Here is a 21,260-nt window from a genome sequence, read left to right as displayed (position 1 = left end):
CATCTATGGTCTCCTGTCACTCTCTGTCTTCCATCCTTTTACTCTGCTGGATCACTGTTCTGACCAGCAGCTGACATCCACTTTGACCGCCCTGAGAAATGCACCGTTTTTGTCATAAGATTTTGACTTTCACTTTGTGTCATGACCATCACAAGCAGCAGCAGATGAAAAACTAATTGGCTGATAACACAAAAACAAATTGTGGTTGCAAAGCTGTTTATTTATAATTCACAAGTTACCCATTGGCAATTACTTTTTTTTATTTTTCAAGAATGATTCTTCTGCAATTTCTTGCGTTGGATAAAACCATCACCAAAGTAAAAGTAATGTAGAATTTATTTTGTCTACCCTTGCCCTGTAAGTTACCATCAAAAGCAAAGGGAAGCTTTAGAAAATGCTTATTGCAACTTCTGCCACGGGCAGTATTGTAAAGATTATATTATTGCACTGCTGAGATTATTGCTCGATTATTTTCATGCTAAACATGTTGAAGCTACAGAAAGATGTGCAGGGTGCTTTTGTTCTGAAATGCCTCGCCCGAAAGTACAAGTTCTCTTTCCGGTTCGTGTGTGTGTAAAAGTGAAACAGCTCAGTGATAACAGCGGTGCACAGGCTCACTAAACTACCTGCAAGTACAACACTTTATAATCAGTGCATAAACGTATGTGCTTTGTTTGTCTGTAGATGACATGTAAATTGTACAATATATTCGAAATGCGTATTTTGTTGACGGAAGCTAAATTAATCTAGTAGCTTGCTACCTGGCTATAGCCTAAATTAGGCCTATATTATCGACAATTATCATCTAACGCTTATTAGTTTCTGTGCATGTGTGTGTTAGCTGCTGCTGGGTAAATGAACTGTACTGTTAAATGTTTCGTGTATTTTGTCCCTCCCCTGTAACGTTAGTTGTAATGTTCCTCATTGTGGTTGTGAGTAGACAGTCCTGACACTGATGCAGTTAAAAACAAAACATCTTCATTTAATTGAGTGTAGGTGTTTCAGACAAATATAATGTTTGAAATGTGACTTTCTATTATTTCCATCTATTTATAGACTGATGAGGACACAGTGTCTGCAGTGATCTCCCCCTTCACTCTGCACTTCAGTGGACAAAATAAGGGAAACTCCACATGATTCAACTTCAAAGTAATTAAATCAAAGCTGCTGAGGCAGTTAAGTTATTTGCCTGACTGACAGTTGAAATTGTCTGTCTGCCAGCTTCAGAAGAGACAGTCAACGCCTCCACTTTTAGTATGAGTGAGTTAACAGACTTCGAGAGAGGCCAAATAGTCGGTGCCCAGCTTTCAGGTTTGTCTGTCAGAAAAACTGCCCAGTTATGTGGTGTATCAAGTGGAACTGTCCTCGAAGTCATGAGTGCTTATAACAAACACCGACATACTGCATCAGCAAAGAAGAACAGTAAGCACGAGCCACAGACGAAAAGGACAAGGCCGACAAAAGCTGGTGCTAATGGAGGAGCTGCCAGTGGGAAACCAGTATCTGACTCTGACGTTGACACACACAACCCCGATGAAGAGAGCAAAGACAAGGAGTAATTTGAGCTGTATTTCAGACTACATTTAGACTGGTTAATGTCTAAAGTCACAGGATACCTTCATTTAAACCACAATTTTAATTCCTTTTAAATATTTTTTTACATTTTAATAATTTTTGGGAAGGCTTCAGAATGGGCAGAAAATTATTTTTTATAAGCTTAATACCTTTAGTTCAATTTAAACCAGTGGTAGAGAAATGTCCTTACTGTACATTCCTATTTTGAAAGCAGAGAGTTTTCACCTATGTGCAGGCAGTAAGCAGTGTTTTACACTGACATTTGCATGCTAGTTGCAATCCACTAAGGTCCATGTACTGGTATTTGTTTATGGATTTCTAAAAGATGAGACATTCCATTTAGTTGAGGAGAAATAAAGACAAAACCCCTGAAAAGAGATAAAAAGGACTTAGAAGTGAAGGTGTTGAAGTGGACCTGTTCATTCAAAGAAAAATGTGCTGAATTTGTGTCTGTGTTTGTGGAGACTGCTGTGCAATGGTTTCAATAAGAGAAAATACATCTATGGTCTCCTGTCACTCTCTGTCTTCCATCCATTTACTCTGCTGGATCACTGTTCTGACCAGCAGCTGACATCCACTTTGACCGCCCTGAGAAATGCACTGTTTTTGTCATAAGATTTTGACTTTCACTTTGTGTCATGACCATCACAAGCAGTAGCAGATGAAGAACTAACTGGCTGATAACTACTTAAAAAACAAATTGTGGTTGCAAAGCTGTTTATTTATAATTCATAAGTTACCCATTGGCGATTGATAATTAATAATTAGTTGCTGCCCTAGTTCGGTTACCTCAGAATAAGTCATTTTTCAAGAATGATTCTTCTGCAATTTCTTGCGTTGGATAAAAGCATCAGCAAAGTAAAAGTAATTTATTTTGTCTACCTTTGCCCTGTACCATCAAAAGCAGAGGGAAGCTTTAGAAAATGCTTATTGCAGCTTGTGCAACGGGCAGTATTGTAAAGATTATATTATTGCACTGCTGGTAACTGCTTGATTATTTTCGTTTCATGCAAAACATTTATTTATTTGAATGAATCCCATATATTAACTTTTCACCCCAGAATTTAGAACAGTGTTTACATCATAATGGGACACCACAAACCTTTAACTGAAACCCAGAGACTGATAAAAAGAAATTGTTTGATGTTAGTGGCTCCCCAGCATCTCTTGGATGATATACTCCTGAGATACATTACTGTCTTTACACAGCATGATTCAAAGAAACGATGTAAACAACAAATCAAAAAAATAAAAAATTCATTTTTAAAAAGTGTGCAAAGTGCAAAATACAGTTTTTGCCTGACAGGAGACTGTGAGGAGTAGATGGGCTTTGTCTCCCTCTGCTGGTATCAAAAATGATCGTAAGTGCTTCAGCAGCAAGATGCAGTGTTGCAATTAGACACAGTCAACACCTTTTTCAGAAGAAAAAGAGCCAGGTGAGATAACAGCATCTCATTTATAGACCCACTCAGCTCTTGCACACTATAAGCGTAATAATACATAACATTGTGAAGTTATTATTTGTTTTCTATTATCAAGCTAGCACACAAAGTATTAGTACAGGAGTTCGGAGGATACGGTGCACCATCACAGTACACTAAACCAGTGAAAGTGAGACTTTTGAACTTCATTAAATATTTAGACTCTTTTTATCTGACCGACCTATCACACATATTAAATGGTGATTAATGAAAACTCTGGGATACATTACAATCCTTTAAGGGTATTATTATTATTAAATGAATAAATGGCATGCAAAGACTGGAAAGCACTTCGCACATATCTCCACCGAGGCTGCACAGTTCTCTTATTTTTTTTATCCTAATGATTAAAAATGGATCCAGATCCAGATCTGCATTACAACACACACAGTAGCAGACAGCGGTGGATCATTTGAGATCCTTTACTGAAGTTAAGTACTAATACCACACTGTAAACGTACTCTTTAACAAGTAAAGGTAAAGTACTCGAATGTCCCCTGTTGGTGTTATACTGTATAATATACATCATTAGATTATTATTTCTCACGCATTAATGTAAAAGCAGAATTTTACTGTTGTGTTTGACGTGGAGCTCAACTAATGATTATTTTCATCAATATTTTCTCAATTAATCAACTGATTAATTGGTTTTTATATAACCCAAAAGTGACACCTTCATAATGCTTATTTTGTCCAACCAATAGTCCAAATCTCAAAATTATTTAAGAATAATAATAAAAAGCATTAAAATAATTTAAACACAAATTTTCACATTTGTGAAATTAGATAATAGTTGCCAAATAATTTTCTGTCAATCCACCAATGATTGATCGATGAATTGTTTTAGCACTACTTTAATGTATTTGGAATTATAAAACATAATGTTTTTGTGTGTTTTTATGCAAAAATCTTAATTTTAAAGTAACTCAAGCTGTCAGTTACATGTAGTGTAGTAAAAAGAAAAATATGTAGTGCAGTAGAAGTAGAAAGTGGCATTAAAAGAAAAGACTCAAGTAAAGTACCTCAAATTTGTACTTAAGTACAGTACTTGAGTAAATGTACTAAGTTACATTCTACCCATTGTGACTACAATATGTGTATCAGTGAAGTAGTTGCTCATGAGGTTATATTCTACACAAACTAAGACACACCACTGACACCTGAGATTTAAAATACAAGATGTTATTACATGCCAATGGTATTTTCCTCTATTCAATCTGTTATGCAATCCTATATAATAAAAGTACTACCCTGAGGCTGCTGCTGTAAAGACGCTTGCCTGCTAGACACAACATGCCTGACTTACTTCAGCTCTCTCCTGCAGCACTCGTTGCCTTGGGGGAGAATTTTTAAATCTGCACATAGCATCAGATCATACTCTTAATTTGTGCATGAAACAAGTCATAGTTTTCCAAGTTATTCAATCAGAACACATTAAGCCTGAACATACACAGAGAACACACACACCAACAGCACCCCCAACCTCCGTGTTATGAAAACAGCAGCTTGGATTAATGCTTAAACTTGCCCTCTATAGGTGCGCTCCAGGTCTGAGTCTTCTTTAAGACAGACTTCACGGACAGGGAGAGTGAAATATTCCAGGAAATGTGCACACCGCGTTCTTTCTGTCCATGAGGGACACACCCACTGTGCCCTAAGGATCATGGGAAGGTGGAAGAAGCTTTAGATTGACAAGTACAGTTCAGACACAGATGAGCATGAGGAGGTTTTTCCAAGCACACAGGGATGAAGACTATAGTCAGATCCAGTATCTGACGGCCAAGTGCACCCGCCTGGCTCATGATAAAGGTAAGTCATGGAGGCCAAGACTTTGACCTCTGAGGATTCAGTTACACATTTACATTTTAGAGCCACTACTAAAGCATGCAGGTTCAGTCTGGTGTTACCTGCCATTATTTCCTTATTGTCGGTTATGTTATTTGTGACTCCTCTAATTGACATTTTTTTTTAATTGTTCTTGAGGCACCAATAACTAATTTAGTACTCACATAGGTCTGTGGTATCTAAAAGTTTGTACTTCCCGCTATTTACTGGATTAAAGTTGTGTTTAAATCTGGTTTTGTGCCATAAAATACAGAAAGACTGTACAATAATGGATTATAACTCCACTAGACAAGAAATCAGCTTAGGTTTGAGCACTTACCAATGAAACATGTCTTAAGACATAAAAGCTTTTGAACCATTAATGTGAACCAACGTCTGCTTGGTCCGTGTCTATGAGTTGTGTGCACAGTTTAATGAAAGGATAATTTCCTCTCTCTCTGACTGACTGTTTTTAGAGGCCTTAAGAGGTTAGACTGGACAGTATTTGACTAAAGTCAGAAAAATAAACATGCTTTTAAGCAGCAGAAATTTGTTTTTTTTTTTTCTTAACCTGTTAGTTTAAAACACATTAGTATGGCATTTGCAGAAAGGGTGAGCCTCGTGCCCTGGCAGGGTTAGTACTTGTGATATATAACACCGAAATTGAAGTTGTGGTGGCTGCAATGTTGATGCAATGTGATGTCTGCAAGTATTTTCAACCTCATCTGTAACAGATTGTACCACCACCACACCTCATGATTTCCAAAGAATTTCACAATCAGTGCACAGTGCTAAACTTCAATGACTAGGTTTGCCAGCTGTAAACCATCAAATTTACAATATGCATATAATACATATTTTAAATTAAAAAGGTCTGCTCTGTCAAGACTTTCTTCATTAAGGGGCACATTTTAGGTATAACAGCAGTATATTTAGTTAAAACCAAACAATAGCACACAATATGGAATAGTATAATAATACTAAGAAGAGATGAGAAAACAGACGCCTAGTAGTAGTGTGGGAACTGTAAGAGAGAAATCTGACCTTTATCAACCTCTGTTGATGACCAGTAGGAGATATAATCATAATAATCACATCTACAGTACGAGATGTGGACAATAAAGGGACATTTGCACATGGGAGATGAGAGCGGCTGTGGAGCAGAGATCCAAAAGAAATGCGTGTAAAAAATATATTAAGACACTTAACTCCCACATGAGCACAGCAATGAGGTGAGGAGGGTGGGAATGTCTTAAAACTCCAATGAGAGGAAAGTTTTTCAATGCCAGAAATGTCGGCAGCTGATATACGACCCTACATTTAAAGTGTTATGGTTTAAAACATTATTTTATGCTGTGGGCAGTAAAAAAATGTTCTTTTTCATTAACTTTCATTAAAACACGTCCAAGTGGCACAGATTCAGCAGATCTTCTGTTTTAATGAAAATCATCTACAGCTTTGGTTCAGCGGTCCAGCCTGACTTTGGTTCTGTTCTCTGTGGCTGCAGCGGTGCTCGACAGGGAGTTCCTGGTGTCCAGAGACAGGGAGAGGAAGCTGCAGAATGAACTGGAGGCTACGACCGCTCAGCTCCTCCACCAGGAGCAGATGAACCTGGAGCTCAGGATGAAGCAGGACCAACTCATTAGCAGGATCCACCAGCAGCAGGTGAACAGAGTATGAATTAGATGTCGATCAGAGGCTGAGCTGCTCTGTGGACAGAAAAAAAGAACTAATCTCATTATTTGATTTAAACTGGGTGGGGTAATTTATATACAGTTATATTAGATCTCAAAGCTGCTGTAATCAATATTTTTATATCAACAATGGATCAAATGTGTACATGAAAGGAGTCTCGAGAAGTCTCCATAGAATTATGACCCAGCTCTGCAGATGCCACTAAGCTGTAAGGAGCATTTTAGCATCTTTCACTAGCTGGTGAAGATAGATCGAGATATTCTTCTGAGGAGTTGGTGGAGAGGATAACAGAGGTAAAAGAAGAGTAAATATTTGACTGAAATTCTTCAAGTTAACACAAACGCAACTTTAAATGAATGATAATGTTGAATGAATGTGTAAGTAGACAACTGTTTGGCTCTCAAGTTTATTCAAAAGTTTGGAGTAAGATAACATATGTTAGAGGAGGAGCCACTCAAATATTTGCAGCAGCCACAGCCAGTTCTGGGGCCGAGGGGCCCAGAATACTAGTAGTTAAATTTTACCTATAATTTGTAATTGACCCGAACAAATACAAATTATAACAATAGGTAAATTGGATAAAAGAATATTTAAATATAAATACTTTGATTTCAAAAATACAAATGTATTTACCTGTTGTATTTAAATAAATTTGGCCCCAGATGAGACCACTGAACAGCAGTGCTGTACACATAGGCCTACAGTAGGATGGCAGAACTTGCCCTACGCCTGTAAGCCAAGCTGTGTGTGTGAGTAGGCTACACATTTCAGCTTATGAATGGTGTTTTGTGTTGTAAGTGTTTGTTGCACATTTTAATTACTTGATGACAGGGATAGGGGGCTCCCACTTGAAGCACTGTGGCTCAAGACCAGACATTTACACCATCATGATGGATGATAGCTTTTCCGTCCACAGCCAGAAAATAGAAAAATATTTCTAGTCCTTTCCTTAGTTTCAGACAGCCAAAGCTAAGCCCAGTGGCGGACAGAAACAAAGTAGTACTGTACGTAAGCCCATAAGGTATTTGTACTGAACTTGGGTATTTTCTTTCATGCCACTTTCTACTTCTTCACCACATCTCAAAGGGAAATATTGTAGCTACGTTTTACTTTATCTGACAGCTTCACTTATTAGTTACTTTAAAAAATAAGCATTTTTTTTTTTTACACACACAAAACGTAGGACGCTTTGATATAAATTAAATTACTTAATAGTTTATAGAAGTCCAGCTAGTAGAACTGTTTTGGTATTTGGTACCATTAATTGTTTTACCATTTTATGGTTCCAGCTTCACAAATGTGAAGATTTGCTGCTTTTACTTTTCATAATTTTAATGTATTTTCAATCATTTTGAGGTTTGGACTGACAAAACAAGCATTGTGAAAGTCTCACTTAGGGCCCTGGGTAACTGTGACAACATTTCTCACTATTTTCAGAATTTATTACAATCGATCAATCAGCTAGTGTATTAGCCTATGCTGCTACAGGCTTATGGACTCAAGAGATTAAAAAGACTAACATATTTTTCTTTACTATAAGCTGCATTAAGTGATTTTTTTTAGCAGCTTATGTTCCACCTTTTCACCAGGTAGTCTCTAATGTTGTCTGCCATTTGGTGCTGGAAAGGTAACTGTTGGTGTACAGTGGGTTTATCAGAGCTTTAGTTTTACTGAAAAAGCTGATTGTTTCTGCTGAAAGTGCTGAGACTAAACCAGTAAGTAAATGTGCCGTGAAACCAGAACTATTAGTTTAAAATGGCTAAAAAGCTCTGTAGAGCTGCAGAGTTAGCTAATAATTCTCTGTGGGTTTGCCACAAAGAGCGACTTCTTTCACCTAATCATGATTCCCAAAACAACATTCAGCTCTTTTTTAATAATTGATAATTAGTCTTGTTAGGAAATACTTATCTGTCCGACTCAGAGTGAATTTTTTAATTTGTGTCATTTCACCTTGTAGTGTTTAACCTCATTACAATCCTATCATTTAAATGCACACAGCCATGACCATACCAGCAGGCCACCTATGCCACGATTACTGAAATTACACTGGAATTAGGCTACCAGTAAATGCCAGTGTTAACATACTGTAAATGCAGACGTTTTGGCAGTGGTTACCAACCTTTTTTTTTTTTTTTTGTTCCTTGACCCAGGTCGCATTGGTATGAGCTTTAATCTGTAAGTAGTTCTTTTGTCAGACTGCTATATTTCAATACTTGCCTGGATCCTAATATCTTTGTTATGATCCTAATAGTTTGGGATTCGATGGATTGGATCACCTAATGTGCACAGTATTTTTTTTAGCAGTACCCTGCTTCACATTCATCCTGTTTTAAACTGTTTACTAGGGAGCTTCACGGTAACACATTATTAGCTCTTCTAGAAACCTCAATGGTATTTGTTACAGATTTGGAGACACTCAGTTTGCCATATAGATCTGATACAGCATCAAGTTTAGGCTTGTCACAAACTCGTGCAAGTTATGTTTGGGAATGTTTACCTTTTTATGCATCTGTATTAGATGATATGAAGCTTTTGTAAGTAACAAGCTAATGGTATGTGAATTAATATGGATAGCTTACAGGCGTGTTCTTATCTCTGAACATGTTTATAGATGAGAATGTGTGTGCAAATGTGTCAGTACCTCCATGTGTTTCCCCTGAAGGACCTGGTTGACTTGCTGCAGCAGCGTGTGGTCTTGCTGGCTGAGGAGAGCTTTAGGGACGGAGAGCTGCTGCGCCAGGTCCGCTCAGAGCTGCTGTGTCTGCAGAGCTCTGAGGTGAAGCTGGAGGGTCTGGTGGAGCAATTGCATGCTAAGGCCCAACACAGTGCTGTGGTGGCAGAGAACCTGCAGGCAGAGCTGCACGCTGAGGCCATGTGCAGATCTGCGCTGACGGAGAGCCTGCAGGCAGAGCTGCGCAGGTAGGCCCATAACAAATGTCAGCTCCTCTGCATGAAATCAAGAGCAAACCCATGCAAGCAATCTACTCCCTCACTTTTATTATGTGTTACATATTGCGTCTTGTCATTGATAAGCCACATGCGGAAAGCTAAAATAGTATGTTTTTAGCATTTTGCATTTTTTGAAAGCAAACCATGGAGAGGTATATTTGGGTTCTGGACAGTACAGGCAAACTGAAGATGTGACATTTGGCTTTGGTAAGAAAATAATTAATTAATAGTAAAAGTAATTATTAGTTGCAGCCCAGAACTACTTCATAGTTCTGATTTACATTCATTTTATTAACTGAAGAAAATTTTTGATCTTTTCCAGAAGATTTATTTTTTCGTGACAGTTTTGAACTGGTTCACTGTAATGTGTATCCACCTATCAGTGTACATCAATGGTGATGATAGTAAAATGATTAAAAGTTAAAAGTGTAGCACAAACCTACTGTGCTTTAGACGGGACATCTCGGAGGAAATACCTGAAAAAATGATTGTTGTAACCTGTCATACTCTTTGTTTTTCTTACCCATGCATAATTGTTGATGGTTTGATTTAAACACATTCCTCCATGATCCACCCAGCTGTTAAAACTGAAGAAAATATAAAAAACAATATTAACCCAGATAAGGCCGCGGACTAAGAAAAGAAACACTGAAATTAATAAAAAAAACACTAACATCTGATTACCATCTCCAGCAAACTGAAGCCAAGTGAAGCTGTCAGCGGCTGCTCTGAAAACCCGCAGAGAAGAACCTCATTTCAAACTGTTGCCTCAAGACTGAATAAAAACATTGAGTTCGGACCTGCGATTTTAAGTCAGCAGAAATGCAGTGCTGTGCCTCAATCTGCTGACTTTAAATCCCTGTGGAGAGTTGGCTTAGTGTCAGAAAACGTTATCACATTATGATTCCAGGGATACGGCAGCCCATGAGTCAGCAGATGAAAGGAATCTTAACATTAACAGAGAGCTGAATATTTACATTTTTACATTTGCCTTAAAATGATTATTGACTTTACATTAAATGCATTGATACAATCGTGGAAATGAATCTCATTAGCTTGTCTGTGAGAGAGTATGGACCACAGAGGGATGAAAATAGAAATCCAGACGAACAGAAAGATCTGTGGAAGAAACACCTGTAAAAACAGAAAAGAATAAGGAACATTATTCCAGTTATGAGCAATCCAAGCACTAAACATTCATATATCACACTTAAATGTAGACTTAAAGTCTTTTAAATTAAAAGTATGTGTGATACTCCTTTCTCTAATTTCTTGTAATGACTTTTTTCTTTTTTAAAGTAAAATATTAAAGTAGTAGGAATAATGTCTATTTTATATGAATTAAATTATTTATTTGTACTGCACCATATGAGACAAACATTAATTATTCCAAATAGAAAGCTATACATATATTATCACATATAAATATAATTATATTTGAGATAGGGGATTTTCTTTTAATGATATACAGTGGCGTTAATGTGTGAATATAATCCGCTGTTTGTTTTTTTGTATTAGTGTAAGAGATCCAATGGATAGAGTTTAAATGTATGTCAGATTGCCAAAATATAAAAATAATTATATAAAGTCAATTAAAGGTCAATTTATTTAATTTATTTATATATTAATGAGTTTTCTGTCTAGCAGCTTACAAACATGATGCACATGCACAGATACAGTCTTTTTGTATTTTTCACCAACAGTAAGACAGTGGAGTTGGAGGAGCTCCAAGAAACCAACAAAACTTTGACAGAGAAGCTGATGGATTTACGAATCGCTCATCAGAAGAAGGTAAGGGAACAAATTTTAGGAGAGAAATACACAGAAATGAATGCAGCACGTTCTGTGAGAAACAGGTCAGTTCTTACATCTCTGCCTGCAGGAGCTGGTGAAGCACTAAAGTGTAGCTTCACTAATTAATCTGTGTATTCATGTTTTCTGTCAAGTAAATTTATTTAGCCCAATATTGCAAATTACATATTTCCTTAAGGTGCTTTACAGTCTGTAGAGCCTACGACCCTCTGTCCTCACTTTCTTCAGAGCCACCAGACATCAGTATTTGACGTTCAACATTAGAGTTGCAACTATCGATTTTTGTTTCAATTAATTTGCTGATTATTTTCTTTATTAAAGGTAGGGGTATCCAATTCTGGAGAAATCCAGTACCATGACAAATACCATCATATAGACAGCTAGCAGACCGTGAGGAGATATTTGCTGAATTTGACAAATAGATGTGTATTTAATTAGAATTGCTTTCCCTACCTTTAATAGATTTTGTTTGGTCTATAAAATATCATAAAATACTGAAAAATGCTCCTAAACCAAAAGATATTACATTTTACTATTATAGAAGTCTAATAAAACAATCATATAATTATATTTAAGCAAGCTGGAGCGAATGAAATAACTCAAAACAATTAATTCACTATGAAAATCACTGCCCTAATTTTTCAACAAATTGTTTAAGATCTATGTTCATTGGGCTCAATACCTAAATAAATTATGGGCCCTGTTTATAACTTTAGGTCTTTTTCACTTACAGATTAACAATGTTGATACATAGAGCACATTAGTCATTTCTATTTTCAGTGACATGAAGGAAATAATTGGTAGTATAAAGTATAAGCTTGAGGGCTAAAGATAATGCATTGTGCATCATAATCCACATGTGAAATGACTGCTTGTTCTTGTGGGCTGTGTGATTATATACTAATGTGGCGTGATTAATTAATGAGATTGTTCAAACACATTCATCAACAACAAACCAAACATTTAATTTACCCACCAGCATCTAACAGAACAATATAAATGCCTACATTTAGTAACCAGAGGAGATATAAAGAAGTTATGCTCCAAACAAATCTGCTGCTCAGTGGTTGTCCAGCAGATGTCAGGATTGGACATGTTGTTCAACACTGCTTTGGTCTTTTCCTGTTGAGCATAAATAGATAAATAATGGACTTTTAATGGTTTTATACTGAATGTCTCTTTGTCAAGCTTGCAGCCAACTCCTCCAGAAATAATGCAGCACAACATCACACCGCTGCCAGCCCCTCTACTGGATTAACAGTGTTTATGCTTTTTCTCAGGCTAGTTAAGGTCAATGTGTCAGCACGCCAGTTAAAGACAGTAAATAACAAGTCTGCTGTTAGATTATGAATAATTAATTACATGAAACATAAAACCTCAAGGTTTGAATTTATGAACTGTGGGCAAACCTTTAATACTACAACCACCCCAGACAACAAGCTAATCCAGATTTTGCTGGCATTAAGTTTGTATTAATGTGTATTGAGTCTGGGCTTTTGTGAAACATTCCTCCACACTGTCAGGATGTTTTATTTACTGGCCCCTGATTCAACCAGTCCATCAAATAGCAGACAATCCAGGTCTACAACTATTTATCCTGTTGGACAGCTGCACATATCCAACACAACAACACAACAGTGAGTCAGTGAAAAACTGAATGAGAACATTTATTTGTGGTGGTAAAGTCAGTGAATTAAGTTCTGGGAGTCGGCGATTAAGTCTGACCCTGATGCATTCGCTCATCTTTCTAGAGTCTGTTGTCTTTCTGATCCATCTTTAAGCCCAGACAGGCACAAACACACAACAATCGTCCTCATTAGTTCCTACTATCACATCCTGGAAATAAAATTATGTTGTCTTGTCTCTGAGGTGAGGGAACTGCAGCAGGAAAATGAGGGGAGTCTGGTGAAACTGCAGGAGACAGCAGAGCAGTTTGAGTGGCTCTGTCAGCAACAGCGCTACTGGATGTGTTGTGTCAAGAGGTGGGTATTTACTCAGAAATAACAGTACTGGTTATTTCACATGACAGATTTATGTGTTTGTGTTTTGTCTGTGCTCTTCTCACTTGCTACAATTGGGCATGCACGGCAGGCCTATGCTGAAAAAAAGCTACTGTCAGGTATTTTCACAAAGAAATTCAAATATAAAGAAATACTTTAAACATTTTGGGAAATTCGCTTACTTACTTTCTTGGTTTCCTGGCAACTTCACAGTGAATCACTGAGCCAGGCTAGCTGTTTTACCATTCATAGTATTTATGCTAAGCTAAGCTAAGCTAAGCTCTTGTCAGCTAACTTTTGGAAAGAAGTTTTCCATAATGTCAAACTATTCCTGTAACCATTATTAATTTATAAATGAAGATTGATTGCTTCCTAGTAAAGGATCTGCATATCTATAGGGGGCTTATATTGCTGCTTCCTTTTAAGTTCGATTAGACACTCACACGCTGTGTTTAGTACATTGCATATAAAAAACAGTTGAGTTTACTGAAATGAAGAGATGCAGAATCAAACACGGTGCAGGGATTTTACAAATGCATTTCATCGTCTAAAATCCTCAGCTCCTCACTGTGCATAAACAAATCTATTTCTATAGATTCAAAGACTGCATGATGAAGGAGAGGGGAGCTCTACAGGTCGGCATGTTGGAAAAGAAGGCTGAGAAGAGTTTACATGATGACAGTCCCACACAGAGCGCCCTCTCTCCCCTGCAGGACACTAAATGCTTTGACAGGTAAAGAAGAACAAACAGTGAGGAATAAAGTAGATCAGACAGACATAGCTCCAACAAACAAAAATATATCACTATGATAAAGCTACACATCTTTGAGAAAACAGCTCTGGAGTGTTTCAAAAACACTCCCACTGGGCATGAAATTAAGAAAACAAAATTCCTCTTCATTTCCCACCGTTTTAATATATTTCCCACTTACTTTGGCCCACCACTGCATGCTTGCCAGTAACCAATGAATCTACACAGTGTTTACAACACGTCCAACTGACCTTTCTTTTGAAGCAGCAGAACATCGTGGGATGCAGATGCAATGGCTGACCTGAAGTCTCAGGTGGAGAAGTCAAACACGCTGCATGAGGAGCTCTCTAACCGGGTATCACATTCATTTTTCTTTCCATTGTGTTTCTTAATGGTAAGAAGCTCCATGGCTAAAAATTGCAAAGGTCTCATTCTGTTCACAAGCTCTTTGCAATGTCCAGATATCTTGTCGCAGCCTAAATGTCCTGCATAGTCCTTCTACATGTCAGAGTTCACCAGTTCAGGGTTTTGAAAGCTTTGGGTGGGAGGCACGTGCAAACCTCAGGGGTGAAATATTAGAGATTTATTAGGGAGGGCTAATATTCATCTGAGTATGCTTGCCAATCTCCAGAGGAGTTGCTGTACTGTCAGTTTTTCCAGAAATTACAGGTACGTCTTGAACAGGGGAGATTAAGTGTGTTTTATTGTCTTCTGTAGTTACAAGTAAAGAGGGTTTGAAGGTACCAGTAGGGGTTACTGAAAGCTCTTTGGCAACCACAATGAAGCCATAAGGGTTCAGCACTTCTGACCTTCACAAACCTCTCATATGTAACGTGGGTACTATTTTCGTTGTGCAATAATCTTTTATTTGATTTTTTGGATTATTTCATTTATTGTTTTGTCTAGAAAATGTCAGAAAATACTGAACAAGTCCCACAGACCAAGAAGATGGATTCATATAGCTTGTTTTATCGGAATTATGATATTCAGTATATATGACATATATACTATTTGTCATATATGACAAATAAATGACTAAACTATTAATTCATCCATCGTCAACCACTTATCCTGCGCACAGGGTCACGGGGGCTGGAGCCAATTCCAGCTGACATCGGGTGAAAGGCGGGGTACACCCTGGACAGGTCTCCAATCCATTGCAGCAACCAGTCACACTATTCTTGCTGTGAGGCCACAGAGCCATCCACTGGACCACCGTGCCGCCCCTAAACTATTAATTGATTATCAAAATAGTTGTGATTAAATAATGCAAATAATGTTTGCAACTCTAATGTGAAAGCAAAACAAATAAGAAAATTAAATTGCTTGATTTAACTAGAATCCTTGGATGAACCTTTATTTTAAGAGCAACCACTTCTATATTAAAACACTTGTGGATCAAAGACAACGACTGATCTGAAGACGAAATAGAAGACATCCAAAAAACAGGGCTAATATTCATCTGGGCGGGACTGCCAGTCCCTGCAGGGGTTGTCATACAGCCAGAACTCTGAAACTGGAGTCTCATCTTTGTTTTTGTCTTTTAAAGCTTGCTTGAAAACGTTTATGCAATCATTGGGTAACCGCAGAATGTTCCTTAAAGATCCTAACGAATGAACACTGACAGTATGTTCATAAGCTTTTGATGTGAAAGTCAGTCATGTGTTTGGTACACCCTGACCGCCTTCATTAGTCCTTAGAGTTTTTGTGGAGATATATGAACGCCACGTTTCTCCTGAATATCTCCTGATATTAACAATATTTCAAATGACAATGTGAAAGTGTCTCTGGTAGTGATGAACCGACAGAGAGTTATAACCTGAATCTGAGTTTCAGGTTAATCTGTCCAGCCCACATCTGTACCGTTGGCTGAAAAACAAAAGCTCTTTATTAAAATTAGCTGGTGAAGATATAGTGAAGCATTTAGCAGCTAAAGAGACAGATATTTCCCTCAGGAGTTGGTTGAGAACAAAAACAGAGCTAAAACAGAGCGAATCTTGGACTTGGATCTTGGACACAAACACGACACCAGATGGATGCTAATGTTGCTCCATGACTGCTGGATGTGTAAATAAGAGATTTTCCCAACAACTTTACCATATCAGCTTAAAAGGTGATGATAGGTCAGTGCTGTGTTCACAACTTGTTGCCTTTGCAGCCAAGTGGCCATAAGAATCAGTTATTGCAGGTTTTTGTTCAAACAATCAACCAATGCTTTTTCTGTTGAGGACAGCCACCACCTTCAAGTCTATTTTACATGTACTGTTCCCACTGGCTACAGTACAGTTGATTTAGATTTTAGAAGGAACGAGTATCTGAAGAGTGATCTGTGCAGTTTTTTGAAATCTCTGGATCGGAAACAAGTTCAGATCTCGAGGGTGAAATATTAGAAATCCAAAACACAGGACTAATATTCATCTGGGCATAGCTGCCAGTCCGCAGTGGGCTTGCTGTGGTGCCAGGATTTTCAAAAAACCATTTGAAAGAGCATTGAAGTCTCATCAGGGTTTTTATTTTGTCTGACTTCTGTATATTTTAGCAAGGACATCCAACTCAGTGTTCAGCAGTTTTGCGGAGACAGTCGCGTGTGTCGTTGGAAAACATTGCCATATCACCACAGACACTAGGGAGCACACAGGCTAGCTATAAATATTCATGAATTATTTTAATTGTGTATTTTAAAATGTGGGAATTTATTTTAAATAATAATAATAATTAACAATGCTACACAACCTGGGTACAAATTAGATTTTAGAAAAAAAGTAATTCCAGTACATTACAACTTGGGTCTTATTTGTGTAGTTTTGCGCAATTCTTTCTATCAGTAATCATAATATTGTAGTCAGAAAGATCATTGTGGGGATCGAGAATAGAGCGACATCCAAAAGTCAAAGGATGCAAGACAAGATTCCCTGTAGAATGAGGGATTATTAACAACACGTTGATGTACTCATTTTGGTTTTGCCTAAAAAGATAATGGTAATTATAGCTCAAACTAGAAAAAATAAGTTCCTAGTTGCATGAGTGGATAAATGAATATGCCAGAGAATTATTATCTGAATTCACGGGAAGCTTCTAATCTAAAAAGTAATGACGTTTTGAGAGGGTCATTTGATATGATGTAATAATAGGGGGACCTCATCAGAGAGGGATCATACTGTACCTCTGATATGAGGGTTCATTCATTAATCTTTTAGGGTTAAGGTACATAAGTCCTGTAGGGGCCTTTCGAAATAAGAAAATATCCTCTACCTTCGGAGCGACCATTTAAGTCTTTTGAATTCTCTGGATCAGAGACAAGTGCAAATCTCAGGGGTGAAAAAGAAATTCAAAACACAGAGATTCATCTGAGGACGGCTGCCAGTCCCCTGTGGACTCACAGGGCTGCCAGAACAGGCTGGTGTCTAATCAATTTTTCTGTCTGTCTGCTTTAAAAAGTTAGAGGGCTTTGAGGAACTTTTGATTGCAAAACCATTTTGCAATCAAACAGGAACCCCACAATGTCCCACAAAGAACTCCATCAGGAGGTGTTCACAAATCCTGACAGGACCTCAAACACTTCATCCTCCTTGAGGATTTTTATGGGGAATAACCGAAAAAGTGCTCTTCTCGCTGCTTTGGGATTTTTAAAAGCTCCCACATCTTCAGAGTGACAAGTCCAGTGTTTTAAAGTCTGTGGATAAGAGGACGCCTGACAGACAGAACATAAAGCTGATACACGGATGGCTGCCAGTCCCCAGAGAACCTGCTGTGCTGCCAAAGCCTTGAGAGATCGCTGATACTTTCTGGGCACTGGAGTCACATCAGGCCTTTTCTCTGTCTGTCCATGTGTCTGTTGGCTGCGCACGGCTTCCCCCCAAGCCGTCCGGGTCCTCTTCCAAAGTAGCAGAGAGATGACTAATAATGACTAGAGGGAGGTGATTGCCAATAGCCCCTGTGCTTCATTCCCCTCACCTCTCACAGGCTCTGTGCTGCATTTCTTGAGATAATTATTCTGATTGAGTGCAGATGATGCAGGGTGCTTTTTTTCAGTCCCTGCAGAGCTGAGAGAGGGAGGAAATTTAGCTTCAGGAGCAGGGACTGCCAGAGACATAGAGGAAACAACCATGATAAAACACATTACCAGCTTTGACATGATTTATATCAACCGTAGATTCACACTCTGTAGACATGAGTATTGTTCTTAGATGCTAAAGAGATAAAACAGGGCCATAAGAGTCAAATCCACACCTTACCATATACAGTATAGCCTAAGTATGGTTTTAATGATTTGTAAGTTAAAAGACTTCTATGTTGTAAAACTGGGTTAAGGTTAGTTGAAAAGTGTTTGTTTTGTGTGTAGGTTATAGCTGTTCAAAGTGCATTTAGGAGGAGTTACGACCTATATACTAGCTCACATTCAAACATATTCTTTATGATTGTACACTATACTATAGTTTACAGTATATAGTATACTATACTATATTTCTGAGACAGCAGTACTCGTCATTTAAACACATCTTCTTGCTTCTGAAGCCAAGCCATCTTTTCTTGTATCTCAAGGCTGACTAGTCTAACTGTCCTTGAAAGGACGCCTCCATGACCGGGCACTAGTTTGCTGGGGATTCCAGCCTGACTGCCTTCAACATAGATAGATTTTAGTAACTCTGGCCTGTTCCCAAACACTAGAGTGCCAGGGTGGGTTTCACCCACTAGTTTGCAAACATTTGCCTACACCTAACAATGGTGCTAGGAGCCTTCTAAAGCTAAGCCAAGAGCTAGTGACCTCAGCACTCACACGTTACTCTGTGATTTGGTCACATAGCTTTCCCAAACCTTAGGCAAAGATAGTTGAAACATCACTACCTACTACCACCAGGATCTTCTTAGGTATTTTCATGATGTTACAGATGTCTATTTTCTGCCTGGAAAGAAAACACTTCCGTGGCCTACTCAGCCTTCTTAACATATGTTCTAGTGAAGCGGAGAAGGGCTAATCAGCACAGTTCTTGTAAAATTTGGTAAAGTTTTTGCATCGATTCACGCTGTACAGATTGCTGAGGTTACAAATGTTGGTATAACAGAAGTAGCTCATTCAACATTTATTACTTCACATAGCTTTCCTTTAGCAAATCAGTAAATGGATGCAGCTGCCAAAATGCCTTCCACCATGAAAAACAGTGATTTTAATCCTTGTCTGTACACCTGCTGTGTGGGCAGGATAACTCTTGCATCATGAAGTTAGAACCTACTTTCTAAAAATTTAAATATATAGAAACTGATGTGCTGTTTGAACACCCGTTAAAACAACCTAGACATCTAAAAACATGCATTTTTCAGCCAGCATTAAGCCCTGTTTTAAGCCCAGTTATTGCTAGATTACCATTACTTACTGGGACATTTTTTCCTGAAGGCATTGTTCTGTCCAATTTTCCGTCTTGCACATACTTCATGTTTATTGTCTTTGGTCATCTTCATTTACAGTTTATTTTTCTGTCCTCAGGCAGGGAGCCCTATCAACAGATACCAAAAACCTCCTTGAGGACACGAGCCTGGATTTGCCTTCTCTTTCTCTTCCCACCTTCTGCAAACCCTGTGTGTGGTTAACTTTGTGGAACACTTTCCAGTCATTGTCAACCAAAAAAAACAAAAACCTACTTGTGAAACCATACAGTTACTGTTTTTCTTCCACTATTGTTCACCTGTCTTGAAAAGAATTTGCTTCATGATATATCACTGAATTAAACTGTACAGTGTGCTCCTGTCCCCCTTTTGCTGTGACACATGCACATCACATGTGCCCAAAGGTCCTATAGTAACATTTTCTTGTAATTGTCCATTATTCAGACCTTGTAATCAACACCACTAACAAAAGCAAAAACACCTGAGAATGTTCTCTTTTGTTGTTTTGCCAATTAATCCTCACAGGGGAAGCAGCAGCTGGTGCGCAGAGGAAACAACAAGCGTGTTGTTTAGACCAAAATGAAGCCCTACTGATTGTTCCCCCATTGAGAATCTGGTACATCTTGATCAGGTCTCCTCACTTATCATTTGGCTTTCACTTGTCAGCAAATGGCTTCATCATATGTGAACCATACATATGGTGTACAGGTAACAATTAACAGATGACGCAAATGTTTGGGGAAAGGCATTGGAATCACGGACTATGTCACATTACATTTTAGATGTTTATTCATTATTTTGTGACTATGCACGTTTGGATGTTGTTGCATCCAACAGTGAGTTAGTGAGTTGTGTCATAGACTATCATCAGGTATTAAGCAAACAATACAATAAGCAGCATTTTAATATTAAAGTCTCTGGCTGTAGCGGTTGCTCACCAACATCCTCCTGTGTCTTCACTTTTAATGCTTCTTCATATCACTGTATTCAATTTAGTCCAAGGTGTGTTGATTGATCTGTTAAGGTATTTTACAATTTATGTTTATATAAAACTGTTGCGTTGATGAAAAAAACAAAACAAATTCTGCACACTGCCGATCACTTGTGTTCACTTTCCAATGTTGCGCAACATCTTTAACAAAGTAAATACAAGTGACCCAACAGTGTGTGCGATTATTATGTTCTTCTCACATTAAGAAAACAATAAAACATTCTTACTGAAAGCAAAGGCAAAATGTTTACTGCCAACACAATGAATTGTCTTCCTACAGTAATAACCACATGATTATCTCCTGGCAATGAAAAGCATGAGTAACATTTTCATGGTCATCATCAGCCACTTTAACACACTTTGGTAAGGTCAGAGATATGTTGTTTTCTGTAAATACTCAAAAAAAGTCAACATAGAATTGAAGCACGAAACCGGACGCATTAACTATTTAAATATTTAACAAAACCACAACCTTTTTCCTAACCTTAATCAAAAGTTTTAATAGCTTAAAACTAAGAGCATGTGGGATACAGGATGCAAATTCTAGTCTCAGGTGTCCAAGTCCTGTACGTTGTATCAATGTTAGTAGGAGGCAAGCATTGGATTCTACACTATTTTAAAGCGAGGATCAATACAATGAGAAATGTGAAGTAAATAAACATTCTTTTTTGCTTAGCATGTGCTTTAAAAGCAAATACTTTCCACCCACTCTTGTAAACAGTTTTCCACCCGGGGTTTAGTTCAGCGTCTTAGTCATCTACCAAAACACTGAATTTCATTACCTCTCCCTGTGTGATAAT

The 21,260-nt window shown here is 37.9% G+C and overlaps 1 protein-coding gene and 1 long non-coding RNA gene across 3 annotated transcripts; both read left to right on the top strand.

Annotated features, from left to right (window-relative positions):
* The first annotated feature begins 573 nt into the window (after positions 1-573).
* Positions 574-2,091, top strand: LOC123957727. The gene is made up of 2 exons (XR_006821877.1): positions 574-661; positions 1,057-2,091. It is a non-coding gene; the product is annotated as an uncharacterized LOC123957727 (long non-coding RNA).
* Positions 2,092-4,615: 2,524 nt separating this feature from the next.
* Positions 4,616-19,797, top strand: LOC123957281 (girdin). 2 transcript variants are annotated; one of them, XM_046029978.1, is made up of 8 exons: positions 4,616-4,865; positions 6,388-6,545; positions 9,238-9,494; positions 11,228-11,315; positions 13,206-13,318; positions 13,932-14,069; positions 14,355-14,442; positions 19,570-19,797. In XM_046029978.1, the coding sequence occupies exons 1-8, from the start codon at positions 4,769-4,771 to the stop codon at positions 19,606-19,608; spliced, it is 978 nt and encodes a 325-aa protein (XP_045885934.1). In that variant the 5' UTR covers positions 4,616-4,768; the 3' UTR covers positions 19,609-19,797. The 2 variants fall into 2 exon arrangements, with proteins under 2 accessions (XP_045885934.1, XP_045885933.1); XM_046029977.1 differs by having other exon boundaries at positions 14,352-14,442.
* The last annotated feature ends 1,463 nt before the right edge of the window (positions 19,798-21,260 follow it).

The sequence above is a fragment of the Micropterus dolomieu genome, linkage group LG19, assembly GCF_021292245.1.
Source record: "Micropterus dolomieu isolate WLL.071019.BEF.003 ecotype Adirondacks linkage group LG19, ASM2129224v1, whole genome shotgun sequence".
In the NCBI taxonomy this organism is placed as follows: domain Eukaryota; kingdom Metazoa; phylum Chordata; class Actinopteri; order Centrarchiformes; family Centrarchidae; genus Micropterus; species Micropterus dolomieu.
This window is presented reverse-complemented; position numbering and strand designations above follow the sequence as displayed.

What these genes read in the sequence shown, in the direction of transcription:
- LOC123957281 (XM_046029977.1), top strand. Translation starts at nt 4,769, where the DNA reads ATGAGCATGAGGAGGTTTTTCCAAGCACACAGGGATGAAGACTATAGT. An exon ending in CTGCAGGCAGAGCTGCGCAG is followed by an intron (nt 9,495 to 11,227) that starts GTAGGCCCATAA and finishes TTTCACCAACAG; the next exon opens with TAAGACAGTGGAGTTGGAGG. An exon ending in TGGATGTGTTGTGTCAAGAG is followed by an intron (nt 13,319 to 13,931) that starts GTGGGTATTTAC and finishes CTATTTCTATAG; the next exon opens with ATTCAAAGACTGCATGATGA.